This window comes from Dermacentor variabilis, chromosome 1, assembly GCF_050947875.1.
Source record: "Dermacentor variabilis isolate Ectoservices chromosome 1, ASM5094787v1, whole genome shotgun sequence".
In the NCBI taxonomy this organism is placed as follows: domain Eukaryota; kingdom Metazoa; phylum Arthropoda; class Arachnida; order Ixodida; family Ixodidae; genus Dermacentor; species Dermacentor variabilis.
The window spans coordinates 151,528,002-151,548,065 of record NC_134568.1 but is presented as its reverse complement, the minus strand read 5'-3'; the positions used below and the strand labels follow the sequence as shown (position 1 = coordinate 151,548,065).

Sequence of the window (20,064 nt, the reverse complement as noted above, 5' to 3'; positions counted from 1 at the left end):
CCGGTCATGTACTAATTGTGGCCATGTCGTCCCTGCAAACTTGTTAATCTCATCCGCCCACCTAACTTTCTGCCGCCCCCTGCTACGCTTCCCTTCCCTTGGAATCCAGTCCGTAACCCTTAATGACCATCGGTTATCTTCCCTCCTCATTACATGTCCTGCCCATGCCCCCATTTCTTTTTCTTGATTTCAACTAAGATGTCATTAACTCGCGTTTGTTCCCTCACCCAATCTGCTCTTTTCTTATCCCTTAACGTTACACCTATGATTCTTCTTTCCATAGCTCGTTGCGCCGTCCTCAATTTGAGTAGAACCCTTTTCGTAAGCCTCCAGGTTTCTGCCCCGTAGGTGAGTACTGATAAGACACAGCTATTATACACTTTTCTCTTCAGGGATAACGGCAACCTACTGTTCATGATCTGAGAATGCCTGCCACACACCCCAGCCCATTTTTATTCTTCTGATTATTTCCGTCTCATGATCCGGATCCGCCGCCACTACCTGCCCTAAGTAGATGTATTCCCTTACCACTTCCAGTGCCTCGCTACCTATTGTAGATTGCTGTTCTCTTCCGAGACTGTTAAACATTACTTTAGTTTTCTGCAGATTAATTTTTAGACCCACTCTTCTGCTTTGCCTCTCCAAGTCAGCGAGCCTGCATTGCAATTGGTCCCCTGAGTTACTAAGCAAGGCAATATCATCAGCGAATCTCAAGTTACTAAGGTATTCTCCATTAACTTTTATCCCCCATTCTTTCCAATCCAGGTCTCTGAATACCTCCTGTAAACACGCTGTGAAGAGCATTGGGGAGATCGTATCTCCCTGCCTGACGCCTTTCTTTATTGGGATTTTGTTGCTTTCTTTATGGAGGACTACGGTGACTGTGGAGCCCCTATACATATCTTTCAGTATTTTTACATATGCCTCGTCTACACCCTGGTTTCGTAATGCCTCCATGACTGCTGAGGTTTCGGCAGAATCAAACGCTTTCTCGTAATCAATGAAAGCTATACCTAAGGTTTGGTTATATTCCGCACATTTCTGTATCACCTGATTGATAGTGTCAATATGGTCTATTGTTGAGTAGCCTTTACGGAATCCTGCCTGGTCCTTTGCTTGACAGAAGTCTAAGGTGTTCCTGATTCTATTTGCGATTACCTTAGTAAATAGTTTGTAGGCAACGGGCATTAATCTGATCGGTCTATAATTTTTCAAGTCTTTGGCGTCCCCTTTCTTATGGATTAGGATTATGTTAGCGTTCTTCCAAGATTCCGGTACGCTCGAGGTCATGAGGCATTGCGTATACAGGGTGGTCAGTTTCTCTAGAACAATCTGTCCACCATCCTTCAACAAATCTGCTGTTACCTGATCCTCCCCAGCTGCCTTCCCCCTTTGCATATCTCCCAAGGCTTCCTTTACTTCTTCCGGCGTTGCCTGTGGGATTTCGAATTCCTCTAGACTATTTTCTCTTCCATTATCGTCGTGGGTGTCACTGGTACTGTATAAATCTCTATAGAACTCCTCAGCCACTTGAACTATCTTATCCATATTAATAATGATAATGCCGGCTTTGTCTGTTAACGCATACATCTGATTCTTGCCAATTCCTAGTTTCTTCTTCACTGCTTTTAGGCTTCCTCCATTCCTGAGAGCATGTTCAATTCTGTCCATATTATACTTCCTTATGTCAGCTGTCTTACGCATGTTGATTAACTTAGAAAGTTCTGCCAGTTCTATTCTAGCTGTAGGGTTAGAGGCTTTCATACATTGCATTTCTTGATCAGATCTTTCGTCTCCTGCGATAGCTTACTGGTGTCCTGCCTGACGGAGTTACCACCGACTTCCATTGCACACTCGTTAATGATGCCCACAAGATTGTCGTTCATTGCTTCAACACTAATTTCCTCTTCCTGAGTTAAAGCCGAATACCTGTTCTGTAGCTTGATCTGGAATTCCTCTATTTTCCCTCTTGCCGCCAACTCATTGATCGGCTTCTTATGTACCAGTTTCTTCCGTTCCCTCCTCAGGTCTAGGGTAATTCGAGTTCTTACCATCCTGTGGTCACTGCAGCGCACCTTGCCGAGCACGTCCACATCTTGTATGATGCCAGGGTTAGGGCAGAGTATGAAGTATATTTCATTTCTAGTCTCGCCGTTCGGGCTCCTCCACGTCCCCTTTCGGCTATCCCGCTTGCGGAAGAAGGTATTCATTATCCGCATATTCTTCTGTTCCGCAAACTCTACTAATAACTCTCCCCTGCTATTCCTAGTGCTTATGCCATATTCCCCCACTGCCTTGTCTCCAGCCTGCTTCTTGCCTACCTTGGCATTAAAGTCGCCCATTAGTATAGTGTATTTTGTTTTCACTCTACCCATCGCCGATTCCATGTCTTCATAGAAGCTTTCGACTTCCTGGTCATCATGCCTGGATGTAGGGGCGTAGACCTGTACAACCTTCATTTTGTACCTCTTATTAAGTTTCACAAAAAGACCTGCCACCCTCTCGTTAATGCTATAGAGTTCCTGCATGTTACCAGCTATATTCTTAATTATCAGGAGTCCGACTCCTAGTTCCCGTCTCTCCGCTAAGCCCCGGTAGCACAGGACGTGCCCGCTTTTTAGCACTGTATATGCCTCTTTTGGCCTCCTAACTTCACTGAGCCCTATTATATCCCATTTACTGCCCTCTAATTCCTCCAATAGCACTGCCAGACTCGCCTCACTAGATAACGTTCTAGCGTTAAACGTTGCCAGGTTCATATTCCAATGGCGGCCTGTCCGGAGCCCGGGATTCTTAGCACCCTCTGCTGCGCCGCAGGTCTGACCGCCGCCGTGGTCTGTTGCTTCGCAGCTGCTGGGGACTGAGGGCCGGGGTTTGATTGTTATGTTCATATAGGAGGTTGTGGCCAAGTACTGCACCAGGGTGGCCAACCCTGCTCTGGTGAGGGAGTGCGTTACCGGTTCTGGTCACCGGGATCAGGCCGCACTCCAGGCCTGTTTATGCAATTTTATCAACACGCGGAATTTTTTTTAATCCGGTGGAAAATTGCCGGCACCGGGATTCGAACCACAGACCTCTTGCACGCGAGGCGGGTGTTCTACCTCTACGCCACCGCTCCAAATCTTTGTAATATAACTACATCATTAGTGACTCTAAGTCCGCTATCCGAAATTTCGCAAAAGGCCGCATCCCCGCAATCACAAACTTCCTCCTCTTTAAAAACTCATACCCACCCCCCGTCCAGGTCATATGGGTACCGACGCAATCCTCCCCTCCAGATAACGACGCATCCCACCATACCGCTTGAGGATTCATCAGCCGAGGCCTGGATCAGCCGACGCTATAGGATCGGTGAGGGACCGTACGGTATCCTATCAGGAAATAACGCAACACTACCGCCTAAACTGGGCCTCTTACCCAACAGCGTATAAATCCCTATTAGAGTAGCTTGGAGGCCACTCCAAACCAATACCTATCCGAACCGCATAGCATTTTCTCACTACAATCCCGAACTAAACTCCGACAATTGTGCTCATTGTCAGCAGAAAGCTGATCCGTTTTATATATTATGGGCTTGCCCTAAGGACACGCTCTTGGGGATCCCAATATCTAATCGTGAGAAGTGGGAAGGCGCGTTCGCAGCTCCGATTCAGACCTCCAGGTCCGCGTCATTCAGAGGCTGAGGCGGCCTCCAATGCCCAAGGGCTCCTCGACGCGTAGCTTGGACAACCGCAACCTTTTACTTCTTTTTGAATAAAGTTTCCACTCTCACTCACTCACTCACTCACTCACTCACTCACTCACTCACTCACTCACTCACTCACTCACTCACTCACTCACTCACTCACTCACTCACTCACTCACAATATCTCGTATATATTCAGCATGTGGCACATGAAGCTACGGTCTCAATTCTAATTTTATTAGCCAACAAAGACACCAAATACAATATAATGGCTTTGCCTAAAAAGATGATGCTTCTGATCACGCTACAGTTTATTACTCAAAAACTAAATCAGGGGCTCTCAAGATGGCGATAAGACGATAGCTTCGGGATGAGGTGCAACTGAAGTCCCATGGCTGCACTTGAAACTTCCCTTTCCGCAATTACGTACTTTTCTGGTGAAAATTTGAGTGAATCGTCTCTTTAGACAATTTTTTTTCTCAAATCCATTCCTTGGCTTTATACTTCAATCACAATGGAGGGGTTTTTCATTCGCACTTCTAGAAATATGATCAATATGGGCCTAAATTAATGACCCCGTGCGGACCGATAACAGTTGCAGTTAAGTGTATCCGATGGCTACGTTCAAAAATGCGAAAATGAAACGCTGTGCAGTTTTCATCCGTGACTACATGACCTCACTCAGGTGGTCACTGGTTGTAAAATCATGCATTTTGGAGATTTTCTGCCTCGCAGTTTTTTCTTACTCACATTGTGCTGTTTCCGCTCCGTTAATTTGGGCCTCTCGATCGATTCGCGATTCGCGCTTTCAACTAGTTCTCTGTTTGGATTGCGTAGTAGACTAACTAACATCTTTAGTCTGGTGGTCTGGTGTAAGTCGCTGTGAAAGGGCACGGCATTGGTCTGGTTAGTTCATCTTGGAAGGGGTGCATACAGCGCAAAGAACAAGGGTGGAAATAAGAAAGACACGGCAGTCGCTGTGTGGTGTCTTTCTTGTCTCTGTCCTTGTTTTTTGCTATTCCCATGCCTTCCATCTAAGTCGTTGGTTAGTTAACCGCACTGGGGCGGATTTATTACTCCATTAACTGCCATGGTTAACAAAAGCATTACGATTAAAGCTATATAGGCAATCTTATGTAGGTCTATAGGGTAACCTTGACTTAAACAGAAATGCATATACCTTTCTTATTGCAATGGCTGATAGCACCGAGTGCAATGCCTGCGGTGTCGAGGAAACTATAGAACATATACTGTGCTACTTCCTATCTTTTGAAAATGAAAGACATGACCTCTGCACAGCCCTCAATCAGTTAGAAAACTGTTCGCCTTGAACAAGATCTTGGTACCATGGCCTCGCATATCACAGCTACAAAAAGCCACAAAAGCGCTGCTGCGATATTTGAAAGCTACTGGATTGAGTCACCCTTTGTGATCCGGACTGAGTGGCCGAATGATATCGCCAGTGGGCTTTCTCTTCTTCTTTTAATGTTTCCGTCCACTTTGCCTTTTCCCCAGTGTAGGGTAGCCAACCGGGCTCAGTCCTGGTTAGCCTCCCTACCTTTCATTTATCATTTACTCTATCTCCCTATCTCTCTATCTCTAAACAGAACTTTGTAAAATGAGGCTGCAAGGAGAGTCATACAACGTACCACTTTAAACAGGGACATATCAACTTTTTTTTTCTACGTTGTGTATGAATCTGCCCCGAAATTCTCCAATATTCTTCTTTACTTAAGCATTAATTCGGCTTACCGTCTCCAAGCAATAAGTGGGCTACCAGAGGTGCCATGTGCAGTGTTTAGGTAGACGAGCGTTTCAGCATTCTGCCCCATCAGAGCGCGGCCTCCGCGGCTGGAAATCAAACCCACTCAATGTCACATGGCTATACTGAGCCAAAGCAGCGAGTCTCTGACATTCTTCGATGGTGTACTAGTACGCTGCTACTTAGATGATTAGCTTTGGAAAAGGAAACACTAAACGGGAATATTAGGTTATGCTGTATTAGCAGCTCAAGCTTGTGGAGTAGCGAAGCAGCCAAAGTCTTGGCGTGACAGGAAGGTTTGGTAAGCCAGAAAAAAACGCAAAAACAAAAGACGGGTGGCGACGACTGACACCCTTACTCCTGGAGCAATGCGCCATGATGTGGATTTCGAGAGCGTCGAAACGCTGCAGGCTTAGTTAACGAAGGACTTAGCACAAAATCGGGAAGCCATCTTACACGCAAAACGGCCCCGATACGATAAACACTTCGAAATTTGTGATGTCACGCTGACAGTGAGGTTTCTGAGCAAAATCTAATAAATAAGTGTGGTCTCCATTTTCTCTAATAATAATCAACCTTTCTTTTTATTTTTCCCCATATAAATCTAGCTATGACTTTTAAAGAATACTTTACCAGCCGAAATTATTCCGCTATGGAAAGATGTAAACAGTACCGCTGAACTGTGGTGGAAAATGAAATTCTTCACACTGGGAGCATTAGAGACCTTCGCACAAAATAAACTAGCAGAGTCAAGCATGTAACCATCATAAAATAGCGCGAGTGCTTGTGACACATTATACTGCACTCTCTCTTGGAATGTCCCCAGCGTGCTCCTTTGCAGAGTTTCGCATAAAAGCAAGAAATGCCTCCAAGGAAAGGAAGACGTAATACTTGATTCATTAGTTATAATCAAGTATTCTGTTCTGCTCAGTGTTGTCGGACTGGAAATAATTATTCTTCATTGTTTTTAATTGTTACTCCTTGATGTATTCTTCTGGACTTTTTAACATCTGTTCCTTTCTTTTTCGTACGATGAACCTGATCCAGCTCAAAAACAAGAAGCATTTGATGTTAATTATCTCCTCATATGGAACTTTAATGCATTATTGAATTATGTGTACTCGTGTTTATCTGTCCGTGTGTGCATATACATTTTTGTTAGTGTGTGTTTACTGAAGACAGTCTTTTTCAAAGCAAGAAGCCAGCGAAAGGGGTGTGTGCTTAAGTAGTGAGTGTGCGTATCAGTCGGCGCAGCGTAAAAAAGAAATACCTTGACGTTGCAATTAACGCGTGCCGAGTCCCTCGACAGTTGCTTTCTTTTTTTTCGTTGTTATAACCTCCACAACCATTCTCGCTGATTCTTTGTGAGAAACAGAAGCCCTTGACGATAAACAAGGCACGCTTCTAAAGCGTCATTCTGAGAAATCAGAAAGCGCAAATACACAAAAGAGAGAGAGAGAGAAAACAAAAATCTGTTTTGTGCAACGTTATAAAAACGCTCGCTCAGTCCTCATGCCTACGGTATACGGTTTCGAATGCACCACAGAAAAATATAAACGTAGAAAACGCTTGCAGGAATCACTGCTGGCCATAGGGATCCAGTTGCGGCAAGGCCTTGGACAATTTCTGTTACGCTGGAATATGAGGAAAGTCGCGCAACTGATGCCAATTTCTCCGGCCTCTTTCCTGCGCCTGAAAGAAGTGCTTTTTGGCCAACCTGTACAGACGTAACGGCGCTTTCATGTATGTTTAATGACGCCAGACGAGCCAAGTTACGAGAAGTGCGCTTACAGAGATGCTTTTTTTTTCCTTTTTTTCGTTCTTCTTGCTTTTTCTCTCTCAGTTGCAGACGCTTCCGTACGTTATGGAGGAGAATTATGGTGTTTCCCCGCAACCGCCCCCTCCTCATCCCCCTTCGTATTTTTTTTTAACCCGGTCTCAGGGCAGTGTCCGCATTTGAGCCAGCGAAAAGGGGTTCTCCGATATCGAGGAAAAGACACTGAAGTAAGGCTTCACGTTTCTGTTTTCGACGCTTATGTCTCGGTTGAGAAACATCCTAGAGCAGATTTTGTTTCCATAGAAGTTTTTATGGTGTATCATGAGACAACGATGTTGCTTTAGCTCAAAGTAGCCTTGGCCCAGCGACTCACAGTTCTGTCGCATTACCACATACACTCTCGCGCGATGGGTGCTTGTTTCATTTTCATGCAGTAAGGAATTCGCTCTGGGAGAGAAGAATGTCACTTACTTTGCAAGAAATATTACAAAAGTTGATAGTCATTGTGGTTGCCGTCAGATTTAGCAGCAAAGCGAATGACCCTCAATTTAGTAAACGGTAGAGTGGACCTATGATACATAAGCACTAGAGGACCCGTACACCGTAGGTTGTCACACAAAGTCACTGTATGACAGTTAGCCCGTATATTTCATCGATGTTGTAATAAAGAAGGAGAAAAAAGCTACAGAAACACCAGAGAGGGGATAACTTCGATTAAGGCCTCGATGCACGTGAGCCCCATGCTGGCGGGACACTGTTGACAACCGCAGAGGCTCAGGCGTGTTGACAGCCTGAGTCAACATCTTAACCCTCGGTATTTTTTTTTCTGGCAGAGGACCACGTCAGCAGGTCTTAAAGTGAGCACAGAAATCACATAAGCGTGCTCGGCTCAACTGTAAGTTGTTATGGCGTAACGCTTCTTTTCACGCGAACTGAATCATGCTCTTCGTCCAAAGGCCACAAAGTAGTGTTTTCGCCAAGTTCAATCTAAGAACGGTCGTTTGAGTTTAGTTGACATGTCGGCAAAAATGATTGTCCACAAAACGAACTAAATTGTCAAAACAAGTAACAAAATAAAAATAAAAAGGTTTACGCTTTAGGACACGGTTTTCCTCATTTAGTACAGCATATATGTTCAAGTGTAATTGATTTCAAGAGGTGAACATTAGCTTGGCATTCTTCGAGCTTTCAATGTCGTCCTTCCCGTCACCCTGCAGTTTCTGTAAGGAGCATTCAGAGTGCCGCTGCAGTGACGCGAAGGGGAAATTCGCCCGGCGACCGCTCTTACAGTGAATGCAGGCTATACGTTCGTGTGAATGGGCTCCATGACAACGCCACCAGTGCGTGTGTACCCACGAGCACGCCATTTTCAGATCAGACGTCGCTCACTTTGCTGATTGCTTCACTGTCGCGCTAGCATTCCTTCTTTTCCCTACCTAGCGATAATCTTCCACAACTCGAAGTCTTTTCAGAAACTGACGCACGCTATCGGTTTCTTCAATTGATCGGCAGTTCGATTGTAAGCCTTCATTAACGAATCTCGTACTTTAGTATACGTCGAGTGGGTCGATGTGTCCTTGTAGGAATTGATGCCTTTTAACGCAGAACATGCAGTACTAGTGAGAGAGTCGGCTAGTGCTCAAACATATCTATCGTTGTCATATCTATTGCCGAGATACAGGAAAAGGTTAACCGCGTTAATTTTCCCACCGTCGCCTCACTAGTGGACAAGATATTGTTACGGTAATATTCAACTAAAGGAGTGTCTACAGTGGAATTTGAGGGCAGGTCGTAATAGCAGCGTCACCGCCAGTAGCTGCAGCCGTAAGTTTCCCGAAGTAAAGCGCCGGGAGTAGGACGGGGACGGGGGAACGGCGTGAGGAAGGTGAACGAGGAGGTCGGCGTCGTGGTGAAGGCGAGCGGCTGTACTTTGCGGCGGTCGCAGTGTTCTCGGCAGATGTTTCTGGTTCAACTTGGGTTTGTACCTCGTGCTGGCTTCGAGTTGGATAGCGGAAGCTCGAGAAGCTTCTTCGAGGAGGCGCGGGCCGAGGACTTCGGCAATACCGTGAAATGTGCCCGACACGTCCACATCGGAAGCAAATTGGCTTGTCGTCAGGCGTCCTCCACGCATTCGGATCGCAATAATTGGGAGTAGGACAATGGCGTTGGAGACGGTTGAAAGTGGCCGAAGGGGAAATGTCAGAACTATTCACCAAACAGATGGTTTAAATGTCCACGTTTGCCAGTTCTTGACGAACAACGGATTGTATAAGCGATATGGTCGGTCAGGGATCACTGGGTTCCCTTCGCATGAAATGTGTGGGCGATGAGGCTTCGATTTCACGTCGATCGATTCGGGTGATAGTCTCCGACGTTGAAGGCTGTGTCACTATACAAACGTCCTCGTACGTTGATGCCGCTGCCGTGTTCGGAAGGCCGGTGAAGTTGTGGGCAATGCATCGGCTTTTAGCATCTTCGAAGCGTCGGCATTCAGCAATAATCTCGTTAATTGGCGAAGAGTCTTTCAACGCAAACATTTTAAACGCATCATCCTCCATTCATTTCAGTACGTGCGTGACCTTATCGGCTTCTGTCATCTTGGAGTCAACTTTTCGGCAAAACGGCAGCACATCCTGAATGTACATCAGGTACGAATCGGTAGACGTCTGCACACGCAAGGCAAGTTCTGTTTTGGCGGCACGCTGGCAGCCTGCAAGTTGGCCGCGCAACTCGCGTTTTGTCTTACATACGCTACATCTTGTGAGCTACTCTTCGTTGTTATCGAACCAGGCCTTCCCACTTCCCTGTAGATAAAATATTTCGTTTGCCACAATCAATGTCGGGTCCCACCTGTAATGTGAGCTTACGCACTCATAGAGCCGAATCCAGTCGTCGACGTCGTCGCCATCAGCACCGGAAAAGGTCCCGGGATTACGGGGTGGAGCCAGGATGATGGCTGGCATGGCATATCGTGCAAGAGCGTGATTATAGTAGCTAAACCGTTGAATATTCGCTTCAGATGTTTCCGTGACCACTATAGTAACAGCTGGCATGGTGCTGCCAGTTACCAAGTACCTGCGTATCACGCTTGCATAGTGTGAATGACGCACTAGATGCTAGTTTTCTACGATGGCCCTCCAATATCTTGGACAGAGGTGCATCGGTACGAGGTCGAGAGCTATAACCGCCGTAGCACACGGCAAAATATTAATTTATGTACTTAAGCACGTACGTAAAAGAGGGTCTACGTGTATAACAGGAAGGGCGAATTCTTCGTATAAGTGAAGATTACATACAAGATCAGTGGCTTTATAAGTATAATTAAAAAAGAAAGCTCTCATTTGGCCGGCGAAAACAATAAATTTCAGGTACCACCTAACGCGACGCAATGGTCAAGGTCGAAGTCACGAGAAACAACATTTGGTCGAAAACAACTTAGAGATGTAACAAGGAAAAAGCCCCTGACAGAGCGCTGCTCAATCCCCAATTAAGCCATTTCGCACTAACAAAAGAGAAACCACTTAAACACACGCTATTAGCAACACAAAAGCTTGAGTCGAGAAAAAGTAAGTCAAGAAATTACAACACAATGACATGCTATTCATAACTGCAGGGAGTGAAAGGAGTGAAAGTCATACACAACTACTTAAGAGAAGCCACTTAAGCAGCTGTTACTAGCTGGTAACAGACGGAGTTAGGCTATTGCAGTCTACTATTTTAACGCGATACCGATACCGATACCGGTATTGTAGAAGATCCGGTGCCGGCGTACCGCGTCCCGCGTCCAGCGTCGACCATCCTGTGATCCATAAATCACTCCGAACCACGCATACCCACCCACGCAGGCCCTCCGCGTAACGTAGATACGTCATTGAACTAATTGAATTTATCAAAGTACAATGCGTTAGGAAAATCGTAAAGTACGATTTACACACAACCTACGCACATGATAGCGTCGGATTGTAATTTGAATTTACGAGAAAACAAAATTTTGTTACACGGAAACTCAAACCCCTTTTTCAGCGTTTCTAAGATTCATAGAGCGGTGCGCCCGGTTCCTTGCAACACCGTCGCGATGCCGCCCGCCTCCGCGTATCCGTGTCCCACGCAAGGGGCTGCGTTTCTACCAGAGAGCTCGCCTTCGTACATAGCGTTCGCCACCAGCGTTTCCCGCTAAACATTACGGCTACATAAGCTGCAGTTGCCGGGAAGCGTGAGAAGCAGTCCGAGACATCTTAATGCTGTCGCGTTCCACTCTTACAGGCGAAGCTTAAGCGTCCTCCAAATATTTTCACAAAAATAAAACAAAATAAAGATAATTTGGGAACCTTTTGCGAAAGGAGTGGGAGGTAAGCGTGTGAGCGTGTTCTTGTCTTGCGATCCTTAAAAGAAATGTATTAACACGATGAGATTCTTCTGTTCTTTCATCCGTGACCTTCAAGTGCATTAAGTTTGCCCGACTCTTTTGAGTAAGCATGCCAGTCAGTTAAACGAACCAGCGAGTTGGTTCGTGTGGCGCCGCATACAGAGCTAATGCAATTTTACCAAAACGCACAGAATGCACGACTAGCGCACTGAAAGAAACTGCGTCGGTTCTAACTCGTGTACGCGTCACGAGCACCATTACAATCACCTTCTAGGCCAACACAGCACGGCGGTCTCTCGGAAGCGACATGCAGCGAATATTGCAAGAATATTGGTATGCATATAGTTATTTATTTAGTAGCTGATTGGTATTAACATCCCGCAGCAACACGTGCGCTATGAGACACGTTCAAGAGGAAGGTCCCGCTTTCATTTCGACCACCTAGGTTTCGTTAACGCCCACCTGCATATAAGTACATGAACGATTTTGCATGCAGCGTCCATTAGAACCGCCGTAATCTGGAATAAAACGCATGACCTTGTGCTTGGCAGCAAAGCCCCATTAGTCAGTGCCTCAATGATGACTGGAGCTTAGAGAAGAGCACTCCAGTCTACATGTAGAAGCCCAGTCTCATTGTAACTTTTGAGCTCTTCAAGAAATAAAGCTTTTCTGCTTGCGATGCATCGTGCGCAAAAAAGCGGCTCGTGGACTCGGTTAATGAAAGTCCCCATTTATTTTTGAAATGAGCAATGTCCTGTTGAGTTTACCTTTAAAAAAATCTAAGCCGCATAGCGTTGCGCATGTGTATATTGAAGCTGTGTGTACCCTCCGTGGTCGCTTAGTGGCTAGGCTGTTGGGCTGCTAAGCACGAGTTCGCGGGATTGAATCCAGGCCACGATGGCCGCATTTCGATGGGGGTGAAATGCGGAAACACCCGTGTACTTAGATTTAGGTGAACGTTGAAGAACTCCAGGTGGTACAAATTAATCCGGAGTCCCCCACTACGGCGTGCCCCAGAATCAGATAGTGGTTTTGGTACGTAAATTTAAATTTTTTTCAAGCTGTGTGCACCGCGATACTTGCTTTCACGCTGGCAATTGACACAAAAGTAGACGCACGCGCACGCATTCACTGGCGCACAGCTTTCGGGCGACTCAGAACCGCTCCAGTGACGCTGACGTCGTTTCCCCACCTATGCCGATGAAAATATAAGGACTCTGATCTTTTTTCGATTGGAGGAAAACAAAAACCACAGAGACGTCGCAGACTGCGCAAAAGAAACATATACGGGGTAACAGAAACGAATAACGAATACATAAAGGTTTCTTTTTAATTGACTAATAGGCATACTTGAAAGATTAGAGGTTCAACTAACCTGATGACGCGAAGAAAATGTAAGTATTAAAACACTTAGATCAGCCAGCACGAGAAATCAACCTCCAAGGCAGCCCACGAGGGTTAAAGGTTTCGTACTATCGGCCTGTGCTTAGCTTATTTATATTCACGCAGCTTCTGTGCTGGTTCACTCGTTCGCATAACTGTACTAGATGTGTGATCTCCGATTGTTTTCCATGCTTTTCTTTTTTCATTCCCTCTATTAGGAGGAGTACCCGGCACGCCCTAATGGCGCCAACATCTATGTGTGTATGATGTGTACGAGGGCGAATCAGAAAGTCCTTGCCCCTATTTTTTTTAGACAAAATAGGGTACATACAGGTAATTACAAATATAACGTACTATTCTACGTACCTTACACCATTTTTCCACACAGTCTCCACACCGGTTCAGACCATTTGTCCCATCGCAGCACTAAATTTGAGATGTCCCTGTCGTCACTCAGCGACGCACGCGGCCTTCCCGAACGCTCATTGTCACGCAAGTCTTCACAGCCTTTTACGAACTCACAACGCCGCCACCTCACACTCGCAGAGCGAGACACCTTTCCCTAAACGTGGGCTGCATTTCCCTGTAGATTTCGATGGGCGTTCGTCCCTCGCTCCATAGAAAACGAATCAAACTTCATTGCTCGTACGCCGTGGACGTGTGAAGCACAACCGCCATCTTCAACAACTGACAGCAGCGCCGTGCCGCGAAGCTAGCGGCAGATAAGGCCATGCCGGTCCAAGAAACGTCCACCGCTGGGAATGGATATGTTGACTTCGCATTTACAGTCGTAATTTGGCTTAAATAAAAAGGAGGGGAGGGGGCAAATACTTTCTGATCCGCCCTCGTATACTATATACCGGGCGTCACGATTAACTTAAGACAAGGTTTTAAAAACACGTCCGTCCATCATAGGAAGAAGCGACTAAAATTATATTGTGGGCCACACTAGTGAAGCAAGATGCGCCATCTTTCTTGCATTCTGTCTAATTGCATGATTAGTTGTGGCTTCTCAAGCCCAGAATTAAAAAAAAAAAACCTGCCCAATGGGAAAGTTGTGGAGCGTCCCAGAATGGTTTTGACTCTGCATTTTTCACTTTTCACCTATTACGCAATAATATTGCCGCGAGACAGAAGAAGTCTGCAGCATTAGGCCGGCACCCATGAAGAAGAGGTAGAAGTTGCTCCTCGACATCTTGGCTGCTGTTAGTCCTGTGATGCTCTCCTTATACTTATAGATATTTGTAAATGTGCGTTTTTGTGCAACATATTTCATTCCTTGTGATAAAGGGAGCCTACGAAACATGAAGAAAAAAAGACACCTTGTGCACAGTCATCGCTGTGCCATCGAACATGCGTCCAATGAACGAATTCCGTTTTTCACCTAGTGCACAGCCACCGATATAGTGCAAGCGATGAAGTCGCTGGCTTTGAAACTCACGCCACCGATTCGTTTCTGTTGCGCGCGCTAAAGCAACAGGCGCGGTGGTTGATGATAGAGGTTTACTGTTTACTCAAAGGTTTGCTGTCTGCTTTGGATGCCGGAGGTTGTGGATTCGAAACCACCTGCCACCGATTGTCAACCAGGTAAAAAATAAGGGCACAAGCGACCCCCGATCTGACAATCGACTTTCGCTCCTGGGTGAACCGCTTGGGGAAGCAGCCCGTGCCAGGCTAAAGCCGGTCGAAACCGTTTGGGCACCAAGAAACTCCGATGAGGGTCTGCACTGTGGTAGCAGCCTGGGGGCCTTAGGTAGCACACGAGGGTTTATTGGCACGTTGCCTACTCCTAAGAGCGCGTACTGAGTGGCGCCTGCGTTTTAATGGTGCTCCACATCGGCCGCCATAGTCATGAATGGCGCTGGCTAACACTCTCAGGCATAGGCTGTAAAATGCGTCTGCGGTAATACTCAATAAAGTGGACGGAGCTGTCACCGTAACTCAATCGCTATAGAGCATCGCACACGTCATGCGGAGGTCAGTGCTTCGGCTCCCATCAGCGACAAAGCTGTGCATTCTTCGACTTTCACTTGCATTTTCCTTTATTAAGAATATGTCATTGATTCTAAATTTATCCCTCACTTTTGTTTATTTGTGCAGAAAACAATACTACAGTCAGTTATCACTATGTTTCCTTCCATGGCCTCCTGAACTGTTGTGTGTGTGTGTGTGTGTGTGTGTGTGTGTGTGTGTGTGTGTGTGTGTGTGTGTGTGTGTGTGTGTGTGTGTGTGTGTGTGTGTGTGTGTGTGTGTGCGTGTGTGTGTGCGTGCGTGCGTGCGTGCGTGCGTGCGTGCGTGCGTGCGTGCGTGCGTGCGTGCGTGCGTGCGTGCGTGCGTGCGTGCGTGCGTGCGTGCGTGTGTGTGTGTGTGTGTGTGTGTGTGTGTGTGTGTGTGTGTGTGTGTGTGTGTGTGTGTGTGTGTGTGTGTGTGTGTGTGTGTGTGTGTGTGTGTGTGTGTGTGTGTGTGTGTGTGTGTGTGTGTGTGTGTGTGTGTGTGTGTGTGTGTGTGCGCGCGCGTGCTTGCGCTTGCATGCGCGCGCGCGCGCGCGCATGCATTAGTTACGCTGTCCTCTGCCGCGAGCGCCAGAACTTTCTTGCCGCGAAGCACCTGAATTATTCCACGGCAGCAGTGCAGGCATCATCACTAAGCATTAACGGGCGGTCGGTGGTATGACGAGGACCGACAATTGAGCAAATATAAACTCAAGCATGTTCAGTCTGTTCACGTGCACGACATAACAAAGGTCCAGCTCACAATTGTCACAGGTATGTGCGAAACAGTTACGCTGCTAATTGCACTGCGTGAAAGTGCTGCTTCCAAAAGAAAGAAGAACGTGCATTGGACGTGCGCAGGTAAGCGAGGTATTGCTGGAGCAAATTTAGACACCGGCCAGGGTTCGCAAGACTGCACTCACTTTTAGGGCGCCTACCATCTCGACGGATACCTTTGTTTTGGTTTACAGGCCCGTGAAGTCCTAACTACACGACGTCCAGACTTGTACTTAAAAGTTCCTAGTCATTTGCGCAATCAACCAGTAGATGGTGTGGTGAGTATTCTGAGCTGTGCCTGGCGCTCCAATCCTGGTGAGCACGACAGTTTTGGCCAAGTTCAGCAGTATCAGAGGAATGCAATATGTGCTCGTCCAATTCATCTTGCGTCATGTGCGCCGTTGACTGCGGGATATTAAAAAAGCTCATAGGGAGGGGGGGGAGGCACGCTTAGTGTGCCCTGTATGCGCGATGGATAAGCACCCCGCTTCGGCTTCACTTGAGTTACTGAAGGTTGCTCGGACACGATATACATGAAATCCGAAGCTCGAAAGGCGGGAGACAGATGTACGCAGCTGTTGTTGCGTGGTCGCGTTAGGTTTCCGGCTTTCGAGAGCTTCTAAATGTGGAAAACTGCCTGCCAAGGAGTGCGTGTTGCTAACAGAGGACAAAGGTTGTGCGCTTATTGTCTGGCGGACGCGACGCAAGTACCGCTCGACCGCGCACTCGGAATAACGCGAGACGACTGGGCCACCCTGGTTGCTTTCTGCTAATGCGGCTAGCTACCAACTGCGCCTCACAGCAGCTCTCGTGATCTGCTGCGCACGTTGATCCAACGTGCGTCAGCTTCCGCGGCGCCGCAGCTGCCGTCCGGTCATCAACGCTCGATGCACAAGTGTTCCAGGCGGGGCTAGACCAAGGCGTTCTTGCTCGCGCGCGTAAATTCATTCTACGTGCGGCGAACAACAGGGCTCAAGTCGTGCGGGTTCTGTTGCGCGCTGAGTGCATTAGCATATTCAATTAGAGCTGCTGTGCGCTGCAGGCTGGCCAGGACATTAGTCGTGTGCCGCCTCGGACGGAGCGCCGCTGATTTCGTGCCTCCTGTCACGGGCATTTCCATCTAACCGGCTCCCTCCCGAGGCGCGTTCTCTCCAAGCGGGCAGAGGACCGTTTTGTGGGTGTGTTGTTTTCACGTGTACGCTATCCATCTAAAGCTCAGCAGGATTCGACGCAACTGCCGCCAGATGCAGTTTATATACCGACAACACTCGTACACGCTGTTGCTCCCTATGCTGAAAACAGAATATCTGAGCCGTGAAAGCGAACGATTTGGTGTTTATATCCTCTTTTCTTTGCTGTCGCGGAAACAACGGATAAATAAGAGCTCATTAAGGTTGAATAATCTTCAAAACAAGAGAAAATGTGTGGCTAAAGAAAATATGGTGTGCTCCAAAGTAGTTACACCACCGTTTGTGCTGCATTATACTATATGTCAGGTAAATTTAGCACCTCATTCCGAGCTGAACGACATATTTTGGCCAACTTTAAACTTGGAAGTGAACACCAAGAAAAATTTCCAACGCTATGAATGTTTCGTTATACGCAGTACAAGTGGTGTCGTTAAAAATAAGCGGTAAATATAGCTAAATTATGTAATTGCTATAGCTGGTCCACTGCTTCAAATTTTATAAAAAGGTTTTATGGTTACTTTTACGTTTTGCTTTCTTGTGATGTAAAATTCGTTCAGTTGATAGCGATTGCGCGACTTTACATTGCAGCTATGGAATAAAGGGTAAATGTTTGCACGAAGGGCGACATTGTGAGGAATATCCAGTTACGTCTCTGAATGGTCATTTCTGTAAAAATCGAACGAGCATGGTACAGTGTTGTCAATATATATGAAAAATATGTGAAAAAGCAAAGAGGGGGGGGGGGGGGTGAACCCGTTTGTTATCACTTTGTCTTGTATTAACTAGGTTTATATTGGTTATATTGCCGCATATTAACTTATTTTTGCTGCGATTTGTCTTTTCTGGTAAACATTGCAACAAATTTAGCATGCACCCATTTAAATGAGTTACAACAGTTTGTCCACTGAAACCATTTTTGTTGCAGGTGGATAAATTCTGTTACACACGACTGCTCGAAATTGGATACCGCCTGAGCACGTCTTCCACAAATGCTTTGTCGTCGGACATGGCCTTCTTTCAAGTTTCCGTAAAACACTCTGCATCTTTGCAAAACTCTGCAGCCTGTAACAAACTTTCGCCAGACAAACTATGCGCTTGAAAACTTTACAATCGCACTTGTCAAAAAACATGACAAAAACTCAAAATATTGAACCCGACCGCAAAAAGCCTTGAGAAATACTCGTAATTCCAAATATGTGTTCATGGTGCTGGCACACACAACAATGACAACACAGGCCCCACTATGGTTACTGGATACGTGGATATTACATCTAATGAACCAAGTAAGCTCTTGGTCGCGATGCGTGCATGACACAGTTGACCATGAGCCGAATGCTAAACTCAACAATTTCATAGCTTTTGAAGTTTGGCATCAGCGTTATGTAAATATGTTTACCAGGATAATGAATTAGTTTATTTATTGTTGCTTTCCGGCATAATCTGTTTCTTACCAACGAGCCCCCTCAATAATTAAAAAGAAATCAAATGAGAATATAACGCAAACCTTTGGCTCTAGACTGTATGTTTCGCCACATCAAGCGTGATTAAGCTAAAAAGCCCGCTTTACAGGACAAAAAAATTATTTATCGTCACGTTTTGAACAGTGCTATGATAGAGCACGAGATCACGCGTGCAGCAGAGCGACATCTTTTGTGCTGCATCAAGTACACTTGTCACTTAATCTAGCTAACTGTGTTAATTATATTTTGTAATTCAAAGTGCCCCGAGTTCAGCGTCCGCCTCGCGCAGCCTGCTCGCGCATTCTGTCACACTCGTGTCACCTCATTCGCGCTTCAGCGGCACCGTGCCAATTAACTCGCCCGACAAGGACATGTCATCGGACGTCCCGTGGTTGGCGCGTCACAGGCTGACGTGTGTCGCGGCGACGCGCTCCTCACGTGCCGCGGCCGCGCAGCCTGCAGCCCGGCCGAGCGGTTGCCGAGGGCAGGCTGCGCCGGCCCTGCACGCGGCCTCGACGGCGGTTCACTTGTGGCGCGCGCGCGCGGCATCGCGACATGGGTCGCCGGCAGCACTTCGCCGGCCGCTTCGTGACACGCCTGCCAGCTGCCGTGACCGGCTTGCCCGTGGACACGTTTACTCACGGCTTTCGGTGCGCTGCGTCTGTGCTCTCCTGTCGTATTTGGGCGGCATGCCTTTCTAGCCTGGCCGTCAGCTTGGTCCGACCACCATCCTCCCCCTGCGCGACCCGAGCTCTCCCCGCGCATGCGCACTGCGCGGCTCTTAGGCGCTTCACGGAGCAGCACTGTTGCCGCTACCAGCGCTTCTCCGCGTCCGCGCGCCGCCCCAACCGAAGCGCTGCCGGCGCGCGGCTGCCGCCCGAAGGGGAGAAAGCCGCCTCCCCTGCCAGAAAGCGGGAGAGAGGGACGAAAAAAAGAGCCGGGTTCGTTTCGAAGGCGCCACCGGCTCCCTCCGCTTCGGGACGCGAAACACACCCTGGGGTGCTTTCGGGCGGCGGGGCAACAGTTGCGCGGCACAGGCGTGCGCTTGTCCGTCCAGTGTGGGCGTTTTTCTGAAAGGGTCCTGCGTTGAGTAATTGCTCAGACCGGGCCCTGTCGAAGGCTGCGAAAGGGAACGGGACAATGGGGAAACTTTTCAAAACGGCGGCGCGATCGAGGCCCTGTTCTCTTCTGCCGGCCGGTACGGCTGCACCCAGCGGCTGAAAGCCCAAGGAGACGCAGCGACACAAAAGAACCATCCTCCACGAGTCCACTGTTTATTGCGTTGCGACGAGCGCTCTTATTTTTTCCCGCTTCTTTTTCTTGACTCCCTTCGTCCTCGCCACTTCAGAACTGACAACAAGAAAACATTGAAGACGAGGCAGCAGAAGGAACACTCAAATCAAATCCTGGCAAAGGCTGCTGAAGCAGGGCTTTCTCGTGGACGTTAAGATAAGGCGGCTCTAAACAGCTGAGCGCTGCTCTTTGTAGCTATAGCGGACAGGTGCAGGGCTGCTTCGGGATCAGGTCTTCAGATTTTCTCTTCTTCAAGCTTCGTGTACCTTCATTAATTTTATGTTGAGTCGTTGGGTCGTTTTGCGTTGTTTGTAGTTTTGATGTTACTATTGCGCTAAGTGTACTCCTATTGAGCCCTTTCAGTTTGTCGTTCCTCACTT

The 20,064-nt window shown here is 47.3% G+C and overlaps 1 protein-coding gene across 1 annotated transcript in view; it reads right to left on the bottom strand.

The window, feature by feature from the left end:
* LOC142586528 (uncharacterized) overlaps positions 1–19,151 on the bottom strand; it is a 202,885-nt gene extending 183,734 nt beyond the window's left edge. The window contains exon 1 of the mRNA XM_075697660.1: positions 19,034–19,151. Coding sequence (XP_075553775.1) covers positions 19,034–19,082 — 49 coding nt within the window. The 5' untranslated portion in view covers positions 19,083–19,151. The remainder of the gene's footprint in view (positions 1–19,033) is intronic.
* Between the last annotated feature and the right edge of the window lie 913 nt (positions 19,152–20,064).